Source organism: Pteropus medius, unplaced genomic scaffold, assembly GCF_902729225.1.
Source record: "Pteropus medius unplaced genomic scaffold, Ma_sr-lr_union100, whole genome shotgun sequence".
NCBI classification, from domain to species: Eukaryota; Metazoa; Chordata; class Mammalia; order Chiroptera; family Pteropodidae; genus Pteropus; species Pteropus medius.
The window spans coordinates 11100145-11122802 of NW_024342471.1; the positions used below are offsets into that span (position 1 = coordinate 11100145).

General features: G+C 36.9%; 1 protein-coding gene across 2 annotated transcripts in view; it reads left to right on the forward strand.

Moving 5' to 3' along the window:
* RALGAPB (Ral GTPase activating protein non-catalytic subunit beta) overlaps positions 1–22658 on the forward strand; it is a 74534-nt gene that overhangs the window by 37547 nt on the left and 14329 nt on the right. The window contains exons 15-23 of one of the 2 annotated variants that reach the window (XM_039864323.1): positions 939–1068; positions 2803–2924; positions 3971–4153; positions 5165–5316; positions 10377–10564; positions 12819–12925; positions 14518–14670; positions 16773–16982; positions 19810–19968. In XM_039864323.1, coding sequence (XP_039720257.1) covers positions 939–1068; positions 2803–2924; positions 3971–4153; positions 5165–5316; positions 10377–10564; positions 12819–12925; positions 14518–14670; positions 16773–16982; positions 19810–19968 — 1404 coding nt within the window. Of the gene's footprint in view, positions 1–938; positions 1069–2790; positions 2925–3970; positions 4154–5164; positions 5317–10376; positions 10565–12818; positions 12926–14517; positions 14671–16772; positions 16983–19809; positions 19969–22658 lie in introns of both variants that reach the window. The other variant, XM_039864322.1, reaches the window with a different exon arrangement.

Here is a 22658-nt window from a genome sequence, read left to right on the forward strand (position 1 = left end):
GCTATACATCAGGTCTGTGAGAGATTCTGCTTGAGAGAAATTCCAGCTAAACACAGTCTTTATTCCTGGACAACTGGCTTGAATAATGTAGGAAAAGCCTTCTACTCCGTAATTTCTTCCATCTCTAGTAGATCTTGTGCTGGCTGTTAGCAAAGATCTAGTTTGCTCTTTTCCATCTCATCAGCTCGTTCTAGGCCCTTTAGACCAAACTTTGAAGGGCCCCAAAGCACCAGTGATTCTAAACGAAAAAAGCTTCCCCGAGACTCCCAGTGCCCCCGCTTCTGTCTTCAAGATATGTGATCCTTGGAGTAGAGGCTGGGAAGTGGGGAAGTTATTGGAGTATACTGGAGTGAGTTGAGTGGATCAAATATTATAAAGGAAATTATATTCATGTCCCAGTAGGGGGCTAATAATAATTAACTGCAGTTATCTGGATATAATGAATTGCGTATTTATGGGCGGGGAGGTGGTGGAAACGAGGGAAATCTTTAACAATTAACCTTTTTTAGCTCTTATACATATAGGAGTGAATATTTATACTAACCATAGTATTGTATTGCTTGTGTTTTATAATATAACTACATTTGAGAGTTACTGTTTACTTGTGTTTGATTTTTTTAAGCTTTTTTTATTCCTGTTCTGAAGTTTTGCTTAGGACGCATTAGAGTATTACTTTAAGGACTCAGAGTCATTAGCTAGTGAAGTCTAGTGAAAATGGAAAACCATCTGGGGCTGGTCTTTAATAAGCAGCAGCAAAGAAGATCCCAGAATGGGCACTTGTAATCATCAGACCCTTCAGTTTTTATCTGTGTACCAGATAGTGCTGTTTAGTTGGCACATTCTGTTTTATCAACATGGCTTTTAATGGTTGACCTCTAGCTATACTTGTAAACTATGGCTGTAGTCATCAAACATTTGATTCATTTTTATTTGACTAGGGTGGTGGAGAAAATAACCTGAAGAGTCATAGTCGCACTAACAGTGGTATTAGTTCAGCAAGTGGTGGAAGCACAGAGCCCACAACTCCCGATAGTGAAAGACCTGCTCAAGCTCTCCTAAGAGATTATGGTAAGCCATACTTGCTTTTTTGAAATCCAAAATTTATAGAAGAACTTTTAATGCCCAGAGATATAAAACAAACAAGCAAAATGTTGTTAACACAATTTTAATATTCATGATTTTTTAATGTGTTTAAGTATAATAGGCTATTAGTCTAAAAGATAAAGAAAACAAATCTTGTGAATTTAGCTCTACAACTTTTTAGTATAGGTTCTGGGTAGTTTTAGATTTTATAATGATTAAAATGAGTGGTCAGGAAACATTTCTGGATTCTGTGCCAGATGCTGGTAACATAGACTCAAATAGAATGTGGGCTCTGCCTCAGAATCTAATGGCAGAGTCAGCCGGTACATCAATTACTGCAGTGTGGTAAAGATGGATGATAGGATATGCATGAGATAGGAACCCAGAAGGGACTCTCTGTGTTTAAAACCTGTTTACCATACTATATCTGGTTAAATTTTTTATTCACAAATTTTAAGTAAGAGTAAGGAAATATTTGTCAGTAGAATACCCTATTCAATAATGTCCTTTACCCTAAGCAATTACTTTATGGGTTCTGTCAGATTGTGGGCACCTTTATGTTTTTGTACACAAGTACTAATAATGTATTAAATCTGTGAGTGTTAATCCAACTATATTGGAATGAAGTCTAGATCCTTAGATGTAAGTTTGATTTTTTAATCATCTGGGGAATTCCTGAGCCTAGGAGTTTTAAGTTTGCTTTAAAGTATCCTTGAGCATGTAAGATATACAAGGTCATATGCGGATATTCAGCGCATTTATAAAGAAGTTATTTAAATTGTTATCTTACTCATTATGCATGGATTTAAGTATACTGTAGGTGGAAGTTTATTTTTCATGCTTTCTAAAGCATGAAACCAAAGAAATTTTTGCATTATTGTATGTGTTCTAATATAAGTGTTTGAAGTGATTATTGTTTGTTTCAGCATTCTGAACTGGTGTTAGTTCTGCTTGTAATGTCATAAAATAATTTTTACTAAGAAATCCAGATTTGTGTTAGTGTTGCATGAATGTCTCTCTTTAATGATCATTCCTTTTTCTGTTGTCACTGCCCTCTTTCTGATAGGATCGACAGGTATAATGTCCCTAAAGCTTCCTTTATGAATTTAATTTGTCCTAATTTATTATTAGCTAAGCAGTTATTACTTTCAAATGTAGATTTGGAGGCCAAATAAAAACACAATGACTTGATTATTTAATTTTTTTTAGAAATATTAAAGTAGTCTTGGAGAGTTAAATGTTAAAATGTGTTTAAAAAAGCAATGCATGTGACTTTTGATGGTTTAAACCCTGAAGATAGTTCCAACAAATGCTTTAGGATAATTCTCAGCATCTGAGGAGATTCTAAGATTTGAATTTTTTTCTCCATATAAAATTCCAAGGAAATAATTGATAGCCTTTTTTTTTTGGCAATTTACATTCTTATGAGAAATGTAGTGAAATTGCCAAGTCTCGGTGGATGTCTATATAAAGGTACCTGAGCTGGGAACTAGAAGCTGCTCTGGTCCAGTGTGTATGCCCTGTGCCCTGTGGTTCAGTCAGGTTTGACACTCAAGCCGGTGGGGCGGGGAGCATAGCACTGTGTGGGTGCCCGTCGTGCTCACTGTGGCTGCTGTGGTCTGTGCCTGGTGGAATGCTGTGCTTCTCGTTACTAACGCTTAGTTGTTTTCCCTCCCTGCGGGATGTGGCATTGGGGTTATATCCTAGCTCTTAATACAGATTCGGCTGCTGGGCTCCTGATTCGCAGCATTCATCTCGTCACCCAAAGACTCAACTCCCAGTGGCGGCAAGACATGAGCATATCACTGGCAGCTCTAGAGCTTCTGTCTGGCCTGGCAAAGGTGAGAAGGACAGTCCTTTAATTTTAGCCCAGTAGGCTTGAACCATGGCTCTTTTTTTTGTGTCTCCCTACAACCTCTTGGTTTGGGTATTGCAGTATTGCTTATACTCAAACATAGTTTATAGTCATAGTGTGCAAAAGAGAGCCTCCAAGCGAGATTTTTACAAAATTAACTTCACTTTTTTTGATTTTGTATTTGCTTATAATAATCTTAAGTTTTCAGCATGACATTTTGTGCCATTATAGGATCATCTCATTTTAACAAATACAGATTTGGTAAAGGAAGAAAAGGGGCTCTTTTTATAAAAAGTGATTATCCTAAAATATGCTATTTGGGACTATCTGTGACTCTTCCATCTTCCATTATCAGAGATAGGTGAAAATTGGGTGTACTTTCACATTTTTTTCACAGCTGTTATTCAGTTTTGTGGCACCTTGGAGCTGGGTGGTCATTTCCATTTCTCTAAGTATTTTTTATTTTTATTGAGGTGAAATTCACATAACATAAAATTATACATATTTCATTTCATTTGATCTTCATAATACCAGATGTTACACACAAGATAATCCTGCCTGTTTTACATATAAGAAAACACTTTGATGTTAGTGAGGATGTGGAGAAACTTGAACCCCCATACATCACTGGTGGGAACATAAAGTGATTTTGTCACTGCAGAAAAACAGTTTGCAGCTGAACAGAACTTTGTAGTCTATGGAGCATCACCATGGGATTGGTTTAGGGGGCTTGAAATGTGCACATGTTTCATTGCCAGCTATTTTTTTGATCTCTGGCAATGATGAGTAGGTGTACACCAGGCGTTTAGGTTTTAGGGCATGAAAAAGTATGCTAAAATGAAATACTGTTTTAGGGCTTGAAAAATGCCCTCTATCTTTATATATTCTGAAATACTCTGTTTTCTATATAAATAATATTTTAAAAAGTAAGGCTTCCTGTCACATTCTCGGAAAGGCCAGGCCTCAGTGCAGATGCTTTGAAATTGGCATGATGCTTCCTGGCTAACTATGTTCCCATACGAATATGCTCAGGTGAAGGTGATGGTTGATTCAGGAGACCGGAAGCGAGCCATCAGTTCTGTGTGTAGCTACATTGTGTACCAGTGTAGTCGGCCAGCTCCTCTTCACTCGCGGGATCTGCACTCCATGATAGTAGCAGCTTTTCAGTGTCTCTGTGTCTGGCTGACAGAGCATCCGGATATGCTGGATGAAAAGGTTAGTTTACTAGATCTTAAAACAGCAAATAGAAACAAAATGTAGGTTGGGAAAATATCTTTTAAAAGAGAATATCTAAATTTAAGTACAATGTTGCATACTTTAAACTGATTATATTTGTTGTATTTCAGTAGAACACTTGTCCTTTTGAGCACAACTCAGAAGCTATCATCATGCTTATATTTGGTTGCAAATTAACCCATAGAGAAGTTCTTTTGAAAGATGGAGCCTTGACTGATTTATCTGAACTATCAAGAATGTTCTTTCTTGAAAGGATGGTAGCTTTGAGATAGCCAGTAGGCACTTCAGTAACCAAGAAGGGTACTTGATAGCTAGACTACAAACGTAGAGCACAGCGTATCCATAAAGGTTGCTTGTATCTAAAAATTTCATTTTTTGCATGTTTATCTGCTTTCATGGAGGCACAGGTATCTAGGTTACTTCCCCTGCCATTGTTCTATGTAATTCTTTTTTTATGGCTAGGCAGACGGTTATAATGAACTCACAGTGTAACTTAGAGATACCAGGCTTATTGAATATTTGTTGAGAACTTTATATAGTTTTAAAAATAATTCTGTTGATTAAATCTTAGTCATTTTCATTATAACTTCTAAAGTTATATCAGAAATTGCTTAAAAATGTCAATAATTGAGCTTCTCTTTGGATAATGTAACATGTTTTAAACCTTCCAGGTTTAATGGATTATTGTTATACTTTGGGATTTCATGATTTTTAGTCCATGGTAATTTTATAAAAACTATGACTAATAAAATTTAATTTATCGTTACTTATTATCTAACTTGGAACACTCAAATTTATTTCTTTAAGGAGAAATTGGGGGAGGGGGAGTTTATTGTATTATTATATTATTATAATTTATACCTATGAAGAAAATGAGAAAGAAACTAGAACCCCACCACCAAAACACAACCATGATTAACATTTGATGTTTCCTTGTCTTCTTTTAAGACAGGTGTATTATAAAAACTGATTTGCCTTTCCTGTTTCTAGGACTGTCTTAAGGAAGTACTGGAGATTGTGGAACTGGGTATTTCAGGAAGTAAATCCAAGAGCAGTGAGCAAGAGGTCAAGTACAAAGGAGATAAGGAGCCAAACCCCGCATCTATGAGGGTAAAGGATGCTGCTGAAGCCACCCTGACATGGTATGAAAGTGACTGCACAGGGATTCTACCTGGACATTAGATGGGGTTAGCTGTGATTCTTGGTTAATTTCCTCCCCAGTTTTTCAGCATTAAGTGACACAACCCCTTTAAGATACTTTTCCTTCAGAAATAAAATGGAAAAGAAAATATCTTATTTTGGGGGCCAAAAGAAACCAGAAATTTGGGGCCGAGAGTTTGGCTCCTGATTTTTCTGTGCTAATTGATGTTCATTCAAGTCATATCTTGTTAGAACTAGAAAAGGATCTTTGACAGCCTTATTCTACCCCCTGACTTGATGGCAGAGTCCAGAGATAGGATCTGTCTGTGATCACGTTATCAGGTCTCTTGCCTTCTAGCTCAGTGATCTGTATTCTCTGCTTCATCATTTATATTATACATTATAGATTCATTCAGCCAAGATTTATGAACTCCTTATGAACTAATAATAGGATCACAAAGATAAATCAAATTCAGTCACTACCCTTAAAGAGCTTCTTATCCACTAAGGAAGATAAGATATGAGCATAAGTAGCTGTAATACTAGATAGAAAATAAATGCTGCAAGAGAAAGAGGTACAAATAAAATGCTGGGCAGTTGGAAGGCAGAAATTAATACTTCCAGTTAAAGGGAATCAAAGTAAGATTCCTAGGGAAAATGACACGACCTAATTTTTAGAGGATAGGTAAAGTTTGAACTATACGCCAGACTTCAGGTTGGTTAAGCCAGTGAAGGAACAGAGATAGGTCGGTACCTTAAAGAATAGCAGTGAGTTTGTGCCTGGCTGGTAAGTGATGACAGTAAGAGGGAAGGCAGGCAGATGAGGCACGTTTATGAACTGCAGGGAAGAGGTAAGTGGAGAAGATCAGGTATCGTCAGTACAGATGGAAAGATGGGGCATATCTCAGGGTAAATGTGGATGAAGACCCAGAAAAATGTAAAAGGAAGGAAGACTGTCAGGAGGAATTCTGGGTTGGCTTATCTTGGTCTTCTTCGTGAAGTGGTAGGCAGCACAGCTTGAAGATTTGTACTTAAATCAGCCCTTACCAAGATCTCAGAATCTTTTATGAGTTCAGTGGTCTATTGTTAACTGGGAAAATGCACAATAAAGTTGGATTTATTTCTGTTTCTCATGGGTTTAGGTCACTCAGTTTTAGAAGAGTGCTAGCTTTAGTTTAGTCCTACTCACTATGCTACTGGTGGGTTCTTAGTGACTTTTTTGTGGAGGTTTGGCTAATAGCTAGAAAATCAGAAAAATGTGAATAGGTACTAGAAATAAAAGTTCAAAGAGAAAACTACATGTGGGCTGAAGTAGATTTAAAAGTATTATAAAAGAACTAAGACTTGATGTGTACTTTGAAGAGTAAGGAGGATATGGAGAGAAAGAGGAAGGACAGTTCTCATTGGGAACTCTGCCTTGTACAAAAATAAGTTTGCTTCATCCTAGCCTGGGCAGGACATTCCTATGAGCGCGTGACTGGCAGTGAGGATTGGTTATATGTGCACAATGAGTAGAGAACCCTGGGGTCCTTCCTGGCCAGTAGTTAATGGAGGCGGCTCATCTGCATTACTCCTGCTGGTAACTTTACCAATGGTATCTCCAGTTTCCAGTCTTGAAGGGTACCCTGAATAGTGCTGTTGTCATGGAACATGTCCAAAACATGTCCAAAATTAAATTTCTCTTCCCTCACAATTACAGCTTTATGTCAATATCACTTCCTTTTCCAGTTATGTAGACACAAAACTTTAGCTTTTTTTATTTATCTCTGATTTATCTGTCATTTCTCAAGTCAAGCCAGTGTCTGAGTCCAATAGACTTTACTTTTGAAAGTGTTTCTTCCATCTTCTCTAACCTCAGATAGCACCTTCGTCCAGGCCTTTCTCACTTCTTGCCTGCTTTCCCTGATTTTCAGTCTCTTACCCTTCCTGTTCATCTTGCGTTCTATTGCCAAACTCATCAGTCTTAGCCACTATTTTTGTTCTGCCCTGTAAGTGATTAAAAACTGAATAGATCTCTGTTTGCTGCCATGTTGTATGAACTCCGTGGTCTAGTTTTAAAGGACCTCCTTATTCTGTTTCCACGCAAACCGTCTGATTTTTCTCAGTACATCCCTTCTGTCATAGTTGGGCCTGGCAGGCCAGTTGTGGCTGTAAACTGTGCATACTCATAGTGTCTGTATACCTCTCCTGGGTTTTAGGACTTCTCTCTTCTCTCAGCCACATCCTCCATTGTTTAGTGCTCACATTAGATCTTGCTAACTCCATAGGACCTTCTTTGGTTATTCTGCTGCATAATGACTCTTTTCTGTACTTCATTGCTCATTCAGTCTGACCTCTACTGTACAGCATGGAGTTCTATGTTGTCATGATTGGACCTTGTTATGTTTGCTGCATGCTAGTGTTGTCCCCCCAACCTGGGCAGAGGTCATGTTTCGTCTTCACACCCGTCAACGGTGCTGAGCACACAGTAGACAATTACATGCAGATTGGCTGGTTGGGTTTTTTTCTCCTTGGTGTATTAATATAAATTTAGAATTAAATCTCTTGGAAGTCATTTTATCAGCCCTTCTGCTTAAGTCACCTTTAAGACATATTTAGCAAGTTATTTAGTCTCTAACCCCCAAGGTTACCCATTTCATTTTAATTGTTAAAAACCTGACATTTACATTGAGCTGAAATCTCTGCCACTTTAGCTTACAGTCGTTGGTTCTGATTCAAACTTTTGATAGTGAAATCCTTTTTTCCAAGCAGTAGCAGTGTCTGAAGACAATGCTTGTTCTCTCTGGTTCATTTTTGCCAGTACTTTTCAGCTATTTTTCATATGACAGGGGTTCAAGTACGTTTGTCATACTGGTCATTCTCTTCTCAATGGTGTAGGTTTGGCTTTGTACCTCTTAAAGGTCATTTACTGAATATAATATTGCTAGATGTGGTCTGGTGACCTTTAAACTCTGTAAATGGTATATTTTCATTAAATATACTCAGACTGCATTGGTTTTTTGAGAACCGGTGATTTGTATTAAATCAATTAAAATCTTTGAGTCTTTTCCCACACATTTAGCTTTTATCTCTCTTTCTGTACTTAATTGTTTAAAAGTATATGGATGTAATGTACAGAACTTTACATTTACACCCGAAGTGTTTTTCATGTAAGATTTACTTTTTTATTTTTAGTCTTTTAAGATTCTTTTGGATCCCAAATTTTACTCTGATGTATTAACTCTGCAGATTAATTTTGGTCAGCTGCAGATTTAGTGAGACTACCCTGTGTGTCCTAATCAGAGACACTGATAAAAGTATTGAATGGAGGTAGATTTACAAAGCACATCATAAGAGATTTCCCTTCAGGTTCTAGAGATTTTAAAATCTTGTCTATGGGTTTATCATAATACGCTGTCAAATACTTGCATGTCTTGATTTCAGAGATATTTCTCTGCCTTTCCAGTCTAGTCACTATCAGGAAGAGAAAATGTGGTTAGGCTGGTGTGATTTGATTTTAATGACCTATTCCCTTGTGAGCAAACTGTTTGGTAATGTCTTAGAATCTTGCATAGAAAATAGCAAGCTCACATGGTCCATATGCTTTGTGACATCCATCTCTGTTCCGTTTTAGGAAACCAAAAACACATTTTCCCATTAATGATCTTCTGGTATTTCACCTATTTTCCAAAAATCCTTCGGCCTGACTCATCATCAGATTCTCCTGGGCCTTGAATTCTTTGATAGTTCTCCTCTTAGGAGGAGAGAAAATAGAAGGAAAGTATCTGTTGAGCAATATTGCCTTTCAGTATCAGAGATATTCAGCTTCAAGCATTAGAATGAAAGAGAAAGAGGCCACTTAAGCTGAAGATTGAGGTGATAAAAGTGGTATTGGGGAATATGTTTTTCAAATGAGTTGCATTGAAGGGTTAGGTGATATTAGGACCACAATATAAAATCTTTATGTTTTCATTACAAGATACTTTCTCTCTGTACTTCAGTTCCTTCATAATGAGAATAATAAAAAGTAACTATCTCATAAGGTTGTTACGATAACTAAATAAAATAATATGTGTAAAGTGCTTAGACCAGTGTCTGGCACATGGTAAGTGCTGTATGTAAGTTATTCATTGAATGTATGCAGAAATCTCTATGGATATAAATATTTCTAATTTAAGACTTGATCACTTGAATTTCAGCTTTCAAAGCATATTTTCCTCATATAGTCTCATTTAATAATTACAACAGTTTTGTAAAGTATAACTATTAGAGCATCAAGTTCCTAATCGGAAAAATGAGGATAATATCTATTCATGGCCACATAGTGAGAAGGCAGCAGGCCCTGGTTTCTGGTCTCTTAATGATCACTTATCTCTTCTGAGCCTGAGTTTCCTCATCTGAAAAATTGAGGGGTTTTGGCTGATCTTCGGGTCCTTTTCTAGGTCTAGAATGCTTTAGCACAATCCTGAAAGCTGCAGCACAAAGAAAATTTTAATATGTCTGTAGGAGCTTCATGATTTGGAAATGTGGTTAGTTAGGTTCCCTGGGTAGCAGCTCTGAAAGAGAAATTAACTTGCAAGAAATTTATTGGAAAGTGCTCTCACCATTAACCCTACAGGTCAGTGAAGGAAACAGGATTAAGCAGAGGGAAGAACTAAACTATAATGCAGTTACAACGAAGAGCTCTGGAGCTGGGTTGGCCCTTCAGCATTCTCTCAAGTTAGGGCAAGGGGACTGGGACGTCATACCCTTGCATCATTCATTCATTGCATGTGGGCTGTCCCAGGAGGAAGCTGTGATCTTAGGTGAGGTTCTCATTGGTTGAGGGCAGGTCCTGAAGAGAGACTTAGCTGAAAGCTGTGGCCACCGTCTCCCTGCATCTGGGAGAAAGGATCTTTCAATCTTGGGGGAGGAAATCTAGATAGCACACCACAACATCCACCGCAGGGAATAAATTTGACCTACAAAGAGGAAGCATGGCTGTGGTCAATTAAAATCAAAAGAGCAGAAGGACACATTGATGCATGAGGTAAACTTACATTTTGCTTTGGGAATTAATTGTTATCTTTTGTATTCTCCATAGTATTATGCAGTTGCTTGGTGCATTTCCTTCACCCAGTGGTCCCGCCTCTCCTTGTAGTCTGGTGAATGAGACCACTTTGATTAAATACTCCAGGCTGCCAACCATAAACAGGCATAGCTTCCGGTACTTTGTCTTGGATAACAGTGTCATCCTGGCAATGCTGGAGCAACCTCTTGGAAATGAACAGAGTAAGTTTCAGCACTTTGGGTTTTCTCTATTGCTAAGTCAACATGTTCATCAGTACTAGCAAGCTGTTTCCAAGATGAGGGAAGTAATTATGCATTTGTCAAAAAGACGTCTAGCTGTGGGATAATAGCAACTGAAAAACGGAAGGTCAGAAAATGGAATATATGTTACATAGACTCTTTTAGAGGCTCTTAATGTGTGTCTGAAATATCAGAAAAGAGCTCTGTGGTTTTATAAAATTTTTATTTTAGTGGACTATTTTCTGTTGTTTACTGTGTATAAAAATTATTTTTCTCTTTCTTCTTGAACTTTGGATCCTGCCCCTCACTCCACATTGTTCTATTTCCGTTATTGGTGTTGCCCAAACAGCTGGAAATTTGAGGAGTTATCTTTGCCTTGCCTGTTCCTTTGTGTTATTCCCTTATACAATCAATTTTAAAATTACCACTTCTTGAATCTTTCCTTTCCTCTGTAACCCTCTCCACATATCCACGTGCAGGGCCTTTTAATTTCTTACCCAGATTATTGCCATTGCTTCCTATCTGGTCTGATCTCCCCACCTTCCAATCCAAAATTTGTTACCCTTACCTCCATCCTACATGTTGCTGTCATCATATTCATTCTCAAATACAGATCTGACCATGTCAGTGCCCTGTTGAAAACTCTTCAGTGATTTTCCATTTACACAACATTCCCTGTTTTCCTCTTCTCCTGTCCCCAAATAGAAACCTTTTCAAAGTATGTGATTACCACTGTTACCCAGACTACTCAAAGTTTGTACTTTTTCTGATGGTAATTGGAATCAGCCAGTATGCAAAGGAAGGAAAATGAAGGTTACAGAATCTGTTGGCCTACAGGGACCCAGGGAATCACCTAGTGTACAATTCCCTCATTAACAGGTGAAGAAACTGAGGCTCAGAGAGGGTATGTGACTTATCCAGGGTTACTTGAGAAGTATATGGTATGACTAGGACTAGAATCCAAATTTTCTGAACCCTTATACTGTCCCTTTTTGTTTTTGTTGCTCCACAGTGATAGGGTTTTCTCAGTAATTTAAGACTTGCCTTCTTACCTTTGCAAAGGTGAACAGTGTCTTACAGTCCCATGGAAATTTTGTTGAATATATGAGTAGGATCTCATAAGTCTATAAAAATGAAGGCAAGATGTTTCCCTATAGTTCAGGAGTAAATTAATACCATCACAGGTTTCCGTATTGATGTGGTAAGATACAGTGACATTAGTATAAAATAGATGGGGCCTCTAATTATTGCCCAACTCCAGAAGTGCTGGTCCCAAATCTTTCCTGTGGGCACCTTTCTTCTCTACCCCAGACCTGGGGATTGCTTGACTATTTTCCCTGACCTTTGCCCATTATTTTGATTCCTCCTGTCTTCTGCTCCCAAGCCACCTGCTGAGGAGTCTGTAAAATCCCAGTATTCCCTCTGGTTTTCCTAGCTTGAGTGGTGTCAGCCCTTTTCCTGATTTTCTAAAACTCCCCTACTCTCATCTCTAGTAATTTGATTTCATTGGAAGTCTACCAAAAATATAAACAGTTAAGATTTTATAGATTTAAAGGACATTTTAATAGTTCATTGTAATAGTTAGAAGAAATGAGAGAGAGAAACTTGAACAAGTTTGACTTTCTCACCAGAGACAAAAGGAGGGAATAAGAAAGAAGGTCTGGGTCACTCAGGAAGTCCATCCTGAGTTCTTTAACCCCCTTTTCCTGCCCTGAAGTTCTACTGGGATGGAACAGTGCCTGCCTTCCTTTGGTGTACAGTGATAAGCAAAGGCATGGGTGAACATAGCATTAGCACTGCAAGTCCCAGATTGTCTTCTTGCACGTAGGTCATTCCCAGTACAGGGAGTTAAGAGTGTTGGCTAGGACAAGGCTTCCCAAACATGTGTATGTGTAGAATTGGAGATATGTGAGATGATGTTAATTGATGTGTTGGTTTTATGTATTTATGTATTTTATGTATTTTTAAATGTGTTTAAAAATATATATAATTAGCACACCAAAATTATAGTTTACCATTTAAAATAAATTTTAGTTTAAAAAAAGGAAAGAAAGTGTTTGACATAAAGTAAGAAACTACTATTTATAGTATGGCAGAAACCACAAAGGTGGTACACAGAGGATGAAAGTTTGGGAAATGCTGTGGTAGGGCTTTGATATTAGAATCTCTGCAGTTGATAACAGATATATTTTAAGTGGTTCTCCTGAATAAAAATTTTTACACCATTTTATTCCAGATGATTTTTTTCCCTCTGTCACTGTGCTGGTTCGAGGAATGTCTGGAAGACTTGCTTGGGCACAACAGCTTTGCCTTTTACCCAGAGGAGCAAAAGCAAATCAGAAGGTATCCATCAGAAGTTACAGGGAAGTGACTAGGAGTGAGTGTATGGATGCATGTGCACGTACGTGTGCATGATATAATTTAAAGGTTAAAAAATTTCAACTAAAAACCACAGAAAAAAATGAATATTTTTGACCCTAGCCCACGATCTCAGTCAGGGGGTTTACATTAGAATCAAGAGCCTAGAATTTCAGATTCACTAAATTACTCTTCAGAGATATCTTCAAGGCAGGTATAGTTTCTGAAAGCTTTCTAGGTGATTCTGACATTCATTTGTGATTAAGAATTACTGTTCTGAACAACGGCCCCATTTTTTTGCATACAATGTTAAATATAAAACTCAGGTACATCAGTAGATAAAAAGAATTTGACCAGACCCTTGTTCTCTCTGGCAACAAGACTTAGTTTCAAATGATTTATTCCTGTATGATTAATAATATGCTCTATAATTTTCTTAATATACTGTATAATTTAATGAAATCTTACTTTGGGGTGGCACAATTTATTTTCTTAATAACATTTGTAACTTTGTGAATAAAAATTGCTCATGGGAGAAATTTGGAAAGTCCAGATAGTAAAGAAGAAATTTTAAATTACCTGTACCTTCACTCTCTAGCAGATAGCCAGCCACTGTTAATATTCTAGTGGATTTCCTTCTAATCATTTTTTCTTTTCTGTATACAGTGAGAAATAGAATTTGAGTCATTTTTCACTTATCACATTGTTAGCTTTTATTTATGTTACTAAAGATTCTTTTAAACATGACTTAATAAAATTTTACCAGCATTAAAGAGAGATACAGTCAGAGTATGTGTCTAAAACCATTTAATATCTTAGATATCTCTATTAGATAAGATGTGTTTATCTCCCTGTGAGGAGCACATCTCTATTTTTTTCTTGGCAGCATCATGCAGATCACATTCTGTCAGTTGTGCTATAAGCTACTAAGCATTAAAGACTAAGGAGGAAGGAGATCAAGAAAGGAATTGGAATTTGTTGCTGGTTTAATACATGCCATATACATTTTTATTTAATCTTTACAACATCCTTGTGATGGGTTGCTTCCATTCTTCAGGTGTGAAAACGGAAGTCTCACAGCTAATGTATATTAAAGCTGGGTTTTGGAGCCGTGGAGGCCTAGATTTGATGTTCATACACTTTCAATTAAGCCATGCTAAGGTTCTAATTGAATTCCCTGTCTGGAGACGCTTGGTGGAACTTGTACTTTATTCTATGGAATGATTTGAGAGCCTGGGGAAGAAGGGGGTTTGAGCCTTTATCTCTGAAATGTCTTACGCATCGGCTTACCACTGAATATGGGAGATTCAGATCTGGGGCACTAGAGCTCAACAACCCATTTATCATCCACAGAATCTGTAATAAGTTGATGAACATTTTTTTAAAAATATAATAGAGCACACTGGTACATCGGCGGTTTACCTTTACTATTAGCAGCAAAATTTGCAGACTTTTACTGAGTTCCTATATTATATAATCTAGAGAAACACAGGCATCGAAGACACCAGGGAAATACATTGTCATTACAGATGGTACCACATGTAATAAACGTAATGTTATTTGTTTTATTTTAACAGCTTTTTGTGCCTGAACCTCGTCCAGTTCCTAAAAATGATGTAGGATTTAAATATACTGTGAAACATCGACCATTTCCTGAAGAGGTGGATAAGATTCCTTTTGTGAAAGCAGATCTGAGCATTCCAGATTTGCATGAAATTGTCACTGAAGAAGTAAGATAAATAAATTATTGTCAGCTCTTGTTAAGGGAATGACTATAAACATTCTTAAGCAACTTCTGTGGTCAAGACACTGACTTTTTTTTGGTGTAATTAGAGGTGATTCATAAGATGACTTGGATCTCTGTCATCCAGGACATTATATAGTAAGACAAGTATAGATTGTGGCTGATTGAAAGGAACCAGACCTCTCAGAGAGAGTCACTGGGCTGCCTGGGCTGGTCCATGGTAGTTATCAATACGGTGATGACATAATCAGACTCTAGTGGAAGATATCTGGAGAAAGGCCAACTCAGACTATTTTGGCAATCTGGGCAGGGGAAAGGATGGAATACCTCACTAATAGTGGAAGTTTAAATATATGGAATATATTGTTGACATACATCCAAGCTGTCTTGGATTGAAGAAGGAAGGAAAAAAACCAAAGGACTTTCGATTTTGAGTGACAAAGAAGATATTGGTACCAGTTATAGAAATCTGGACATTAGAAAGAGGACAGCTGTGGAAAGACAGGAAAAAATTATTTGGTTTAAGTAATTGGTACCTTAGGTCAAGGGAGAAGAATTTTAACAAGTGGGGGATAGAGGTATGTCAGGGCATGAGAAAAAGGACGGAGGCTGCCTACACTATCACATGTTAGAGAGATCGGGGGAAGGAACACTAAGAGGCCCCTGGATTTTAGCATGAAATTGCAGCTGCCCTTTGAAACAAGGTTCAAAGGAATGTTAAAGTGGGGCCCAGAGTATAAAAGGCTGGGGAGTGAATGATAAATGAAAGGCAGCAAATATAAGCTACACTGTTACCAGTAAGAGGGGAAAGGTATAGAGGAGATAATCATGAGGAAGTACCTAGCTTAGGAAAAGCAAGGCTAGTTCCTTCTTTTTTTTTTAATTCAAGGACAGGAGGAATATGAACACACTTAGAGGTTGAAAGGAAGGAATGAGTGGAGAAAGATCTGCATCTGCTAACACTAAGATGACTAGGGAAATAAGTAACAGAGTAAGGCCCTGGAGGCAGTAGGGTTGAGAGTTTATGTGATCACGTCTAGAAAAAGGGGTAAGACAAAAGAGGAGAGAGTAGGTGAAGGTTCAGAGACATTTAAGAGGTGGAAAGAAGGGAAATTGAAGGAGTTTATGTAAATTTTAATTTTAGTTCTTAGCAGTGAAATAGGGAATCAAAGATGGCTCTTAAAATTACCAGGCAGCCCAGCTGAGGTTAAGTAGCATCATCTGTAGTGAAATTACTTACTCTGCTAACTTTCTTTAAAAGTCCTTGGGATCTGGAGCCATAAGTAAACAAAAATTGGTGTGGTGATCAACAGGGATGAGAATATGGAAAAATAAGGAACAACATAGTTATTTATATGCTTAGAGGGTATTAGGATGGTGGTTTAGGCTTGATTGGGAAGTAGATAAAGCCAGTAGGATGCTAATGGCCTGGGAAATTTTGGGGAGGGGTTGGATGCTTCACAGTGATGAGAAATGAAGGTGTGGGAAAGCTGTGGGAAGGGCTTATGATTGGAGAACGGAATTTTGGAATTGTAGCTCTTGAAAGTACAGCATGCCTGAGGTGCAAAGTGTGCTTGTGGATGGCCAAAGTTACAAAGGTTGAGCAGGTTGTAGAAATATAAGCCAGCTTGTTAGAAGGACCATGGCTCAGCAGAGAGGATGGAACAGTAAACTAGGATTGATCCAGGAAAGAAGTGGAGGGGTCAGGTGACAGAGTATAGTAGAATAATCCATATGGATGAAGACTTCAAAACGTGAGGGTGTTTCTGCAGGATGAAGATGGACAGTGGTCTGGAAGAAGGATGAGAGCAACAGCTCTGCCCCTTTCTTGAAGGGAAGCAGAGACTAAGTGGTTTCATTTACAGGGAGGAGATGAAGGAACAGTTATTGAGGCCATAAGGGAGTTTCTTTGGTATTTGTTTTAATGTCGAAACCTGTTTGCTTGGTTGTATACACTGTATTGAATTGAAACTCATTGCTGATCACTGAAAAGTATCTTCATTTACTTCGTTGCTTGTAGCTTATTTTCATTTTAAAATTAATATTAATCCTCTTTTACAATATAAAATAAATATTTACTTATTTCAGTTAGAAGAAAGACATGAAAAATTAAGGAATGGCATGGCTCAGCAGATTGCTTATGAAATACACCTCGAACAGCAAAGTGAGGAAGAATTGCAGAAGAGAAGTTTTCCTGATCCAATTACAGATTGTAAACCCCCGCCTCCTGCCCAGGAATTCCAAACAGCACGCCTTTTCCTTTCACATTTTGGATTTTTGTCCTTAGAAGCATTGAAGGTAATTTTCTTAAATTTTTATGAGTAAATACATTCATAAATGAACATTCAACTGATAATAGCTAAAACATTTTTGTGAGGATCAAAGGAATTTAAGGAAAAGACACTAGTTAAATCTTACCCTGCGTGCAAGTAAATGAAATTCAGTGATGCTATAGATTACCCTATGAGTCCAAGAGAGTTAGTCCTTTGAGTGCTTTCAGAGTCCTGTCTGAGGGGACTGCTTTGTTAATACATCCAGTCCTGAATTTTCCTGGGTAATATAGAGCCCATATCACATATTTAATTAACACCTACAGATAATTAGAAAAAGAATGTTAAAAATCTTCCCCTAGTAAAATTTATTACTGAAAGAATGGGCTACAACTGTTTCATGCCACTTTTAAAAAAGAACTAGTATTTGTGAGCTATGTCCTGGCATTACTACTTGCCAGCTATGTATTCTTGAGCAAGTTGCCCAACCTTTTTGGGTCTTAGTTCCTCGTCTACAAAATGGAGATGATAAAAGAACCCATCTTGTGGTCATGTAAGATACTTCATGTAGTACTTAGTACCAAATAAGCCAGACTGTAAATAAATATTGCCATTATTCTTAATTTCATTATTCTTAAAACAGTTTTACAAGGAAAGCGATGCTATCCCTAGTTTACAGGTATGGAAAGAGGCTCAAATGTGAAATAGCTTGTCTGTGGTGGATTTGGGGTTTATACTAAGGCCTCTTTGTTTTGAAAAGCACAACTGAAGATTGCCAGACAAAAAGTTGCTTATTGTACAAATTGTCCCCTGCCCTACTTCCTAGAAGCTACTTAGTAAGAAGTCATTTAAATTTCTGGGAAAGCAGAGGAAACATTGCTATCTGATTTTGGATTACAGCATGAAGATGGAAAATATTTTATGTTGTAGAAAAGTGAGTTGGCGATAGGGAGTATGAACATAAAAACTCCCTTAAAAAGCAGAAGAAAGGAGAAGAGAGAGGAAACGAGAAATACAGTGGCATATGTAGAAGGCAAGGAACAAAGATACAACCTACAGATGACTAGTGATAGTCCTAATGAAGAAAATTGAACAGAGCAGAAGCAGTAATAAAAATATACTAGAAGAAAGTTATTAACATCCTGTGGACTGAGGGAAATAAGAAGAGACCTAATAACATAGTCTCTGAGGTTGTAATTTTCCATTTATGTTATCTATTCTAGTTAAAGATCTTTAAGCTTTCAAATAAATAATTCTCATGCTTTTTCATCTGTGTCAGAACATGGTTTTAAAGTCAGAAAGTTACTTGGTTTATTTTATGAATTTCAGCATATATCTAATGACTTAAACCTGACAGCACACACATACAAAAAAGCTCTAAGCCAGTCTTACTTATGAATATGTGTACAAAGTATGTAGAGTATTAAGGAGAATGTGAATAAGACTCAATTCAACATTATGTTAAGCAAATTACCTCTACAACCAAATAAGATTTATCCTAGGAACTCAAGGAGAGTTATTGGGAAATATTAGTAAAGCTTTTAAGAAAATAATTCAGTCCTATTAGTAGATCAGTCAATAAAACAATGTCAGTATTCAGTAGAACAGTATTCATTCTGATTTTAAAAAAACAAACAAAAAACCAAAAACTTAATCAGAATTAGTAATGGAGATCTCTCTGAACGTCAGCCCATGAAAAACTAGAAGCACCATTTGTTAAAATCAAAGGCAAAGGATATATCTGCCTTCATCACTATTACCTGAGAATTTTTTAGTCAATAAAATTTTTTTATTTTAAAATAATTATAGATTAAATGGGAAGTTGTAAAAAAAAAAAAAAATGTACAGGAAAGTTTCCCCGATACTAACATCTTACATAACTATAGTTATAATTATCAAAACCAGGAAAGTCAATGAAATATGAAAAGAAATTAAGAGATAAAACTATTGGAAAGAAGACAGTTCATAGGTAATATGACTTTTAATTAGACAACCCTAAGAGAATCATAAAATATTTAAGATGAGAGTTAAGATCACCACACAAAAAAGTACAGTATTACACTAAATAGTTTCACTACCCTAAAAATCCACTGTATTATTCTTATTCATCCCTCCTACCTCACCTCCCCCAACCCCTGGCAACCACCACAGTTTTGCCTTTTCCAGAATTTCATGTAGTTGGAATCATACAGTATGTAGCTTTTTCAAGTTGGCTTCATTCACCTAGCAATGTGTGTTTAAGATTCCTCCATGTCTCTCTGTTACTTGATAGCTCATTTTTTTTTTTTAATCACTGAATAATATTTTATTGTATGGATGTATCACAGTTTATCCATTCACTTACAGAAAGACATCTTGGTTGCTTCCAAGTTTTGGCAGTTACAAATAAAGCTTCCATAAACATTTCTGTTTGTTTTTGTTAGACATAAGTTTTTAGCTAATTTCAATCAATACCAAGATGTACAATTGCTGTGTTGAATGGTAAGACTATGTTTAGCTTTGCAAGAAACTACCAAACTCTTCCAAGGTGGCTGTACCATTTTGCATTTCTACCAGCAATGAATGAGAAAAAAGTGCATTAATTTTTTTTTTTTTACAGAAAGCATGATATAGAGAAAATAGGACCTAAAATTAAATAAGTAGTATCATTTCAATTGTCTTTAACAAAAACGGCAAATAAAAGAACTGGAAGTACACAAAAATGTTAAATCATTTCTTCAGGATTATGGTTGTGCCTATTCCTGCCACTTTGTAAATTTTATATTTAATATTTATTAAACCATGAACAAGTATTGCTTTTATAATTAGAATAGTGAAAAGAAGTAATAATTTCTCTTTTCCTCCTTTGGTGATAGGAACCTGCAAACAGTCGTCTACCTCCTCACCTTATTGCACTTGACTCCACGATATCTGGATTTTTTGATGACATTGGGTATCTGGATCTCTTGCCATGTCGTCCCTTCGACACAGTTTTTATTTTCTATATGAAACCAGGTCAGAAAACAAACCAGGAGGTAAGATTTCTGAATTTTGGGGGTAATTTTTTATGCTCATAAATATAAAACTTTTTATATAGCTTGAGCTTATCCATAGTAGGAGATGAGTTATACTTGACACTTAAAGACTTGTGAACTAGTTTAGAAACTGAATTAATGAAAACTATGATGCTTAGAGTCCTGAGTCACGACTCTCAATGGATGTGATTTAGAGTAGAGCTATAGTATGTCTTTCTTCCTCTTAAGAGATTAAAATTCTTAAGACTAAAGAAACTAAAATACAGAAGGTTAGACAGAAAGCTAAAGCTAGGCCTGATTGCTTAAGAAGAGTAAAACAAATATTTACTGAATATCTTCCCTGTGAATAAAAAGTCTTTCCTCTTAAGGAACTCACCTTCCAGGTAATTTCACAAGCAAATAATTTCACTTGAGGCATGTGTAGTGTGTAGTGAGAGAAATAGCACCTGAAATAAAGGATAAAAACAGAGTAAGTGAAACAGTTGAATATGTGTAAAAGACTAGGAGAAGGATGAAGAAATCTGTAAAATAGGTGAGAGTGGAAAACAACAAATGGCAGGAGATTTGAGGTGTCTGTTGGAAATGAATAGTTGGAACATGGAATAGGCAGATAGTTAGCAATCATGACTAGGAAAGGGTCAAAGGAAGTTTTGTAAAATTCAGGCATGTAGGGCACTATGACTGTATGATCTTGGAATTTTATTATAATCATTATAAGACCATTAACTAATCAAATTGAGTGCACCTTGAGAAATTAACCAAAGTCACAAAATGTTTATACTACAAGCACTACTTCAAATTATTGTTGAGCTACTAGAAAAGGAGATTTGATTTATGGGAAAGTTTTTCTCATTTCATGTTACATATTCAATAAGTATTTAGATGTCTACTGTTTGTTAGGTGCCAGGGTTATAGTGGTGAACAAGATCTACAAGGTTTCTGGCCTCCTAAGACTGCTGTTTAGGGGGAAAGGCAGATGATTAAATTAAAAACCATAGCAAAGTATACTAAGCATATGAGCATGTTATAGGAGCCATAACAAGAAAGCAACCTAGTTTTATGAAGGCATCCTTGGAGGAAAAGACATTTAAGTTTGTGTTTGATGTATACATTGACAATAAGTCAAAAGATAGAAGCAGGTTGTTACTAACAAAATAATAGCATGTGTAAAGCCTCTGGAGGTCAGAATTCTATCTTCACAAAATTCATTGTGGAGTCTAGTATGCTTGGATCTTGAGAGAATATGGCCTGGTGGTAGCCAGGGATGAGACTGGTAGACTCAAATATTTTGAAAGAACCTCAGTAGAATTGGATTAATTCCAGGGTTTGGGGATCTGTTTTGAAGGAAGTCTATGTATCTAATGGTTAGGATGAGAATAATGGGGCCATTTTTCTCCTCCTTGTAAAAGAAGATAACACAAACCCTGGAGGTAACTCTTAAACCAATCAATTCAGGTTTTTTAGCTGTCTAAAGACAGAGTGACTAGGAAACAATGAAGATTCTCTGAGGCCTCCTTTAGAACGGTGGAGACCTGCCTTTGCTGGCCACAGGGTAGATTTAGATGAATTTCCGGCTGCCAGCCAGTGGCCTTCAAGTTGAATTTGATTCACTTATTGTATTTTGACTAAATTTTCAGAAATTACTTATTTAAGAGTTTCACTTATGAATAAAAACTTTAATTGGAAGAAAATTGGAACTGGCTATTAAATCAGTTCCTGGCACTTAAAAGAATATGAAGGGATATGGGTGAACTAAGTAAGTACACTTCTAAAGAGAAGTGTTTAAAGAGATGATGTGTTTGAGAGATGATGGACTGGCAGTGATGTCCAGTGGACTGAGAAGTAATAGAAGGAACACCCCATATTTTGATTTTATCAGGCCTCTTAATGGTCTTGACATAGATTAGCATTATATGAACTACGTTAGTAATATGCAGACTGGCTGCATTAGTCTTTGGGGCAGCTTTTAAAAATAGTGATTCTACGATCCTATCTGCTGACTCCAGTGTAGAAGGCTTGGAGTGGGCTAAGAGAATCTTCTGTTTGAGAAGGTACCCAGGTGATTTTGGTACGTTGCCCACCCCCGGCTTTCCTTTTTATTTGTAGGTGATGCCTCATTTTCTTTCCTTTAGCATAGGCTTTTCAGTAGCATCACTGTTGCTGTTTTGGGCGAGATAATTGTTATGGGAGCTGTCCTGTAAATAGGTCTTTTAGCAGCATCTTTGGCCTCTATTCACCAGATACCAGTAGCGCCCCACCTGTTGTGGTAACAAAAATGTCTCCACATACTTCCAGATGTCCCCTGGAGGGCAAATTCAGCTTTGTGAGAACCACTGTTTTAGAACAAGGGGCTTTTCTTAAATTTGGTACTCAATGAAGAGGAGAGAACCTTCTGGTCACTTCATTTTTTTCTGGAATAGCTGCATTCTCTTCTTTGGACTAAGAAGAATGTTTTTGCTCTCATTTTTTAGTCTTTATTGAATTTTTAATAGGTTTGTATTATAGCATTCATCAAGATCTGTAAGTAAATAATTACATACCTATGTAATGTTTCTCACTAACCAGACAGTAACCTTTGTGAAGGCAGGGACATAGTGTTTGTTGTTTACTTTTAATAAATATGTCTGGTTCAGTAATTGTTTTGCTAGGGAGGGAGCTAAGGGCTTTACTTGCATTATCTCACTTAATCT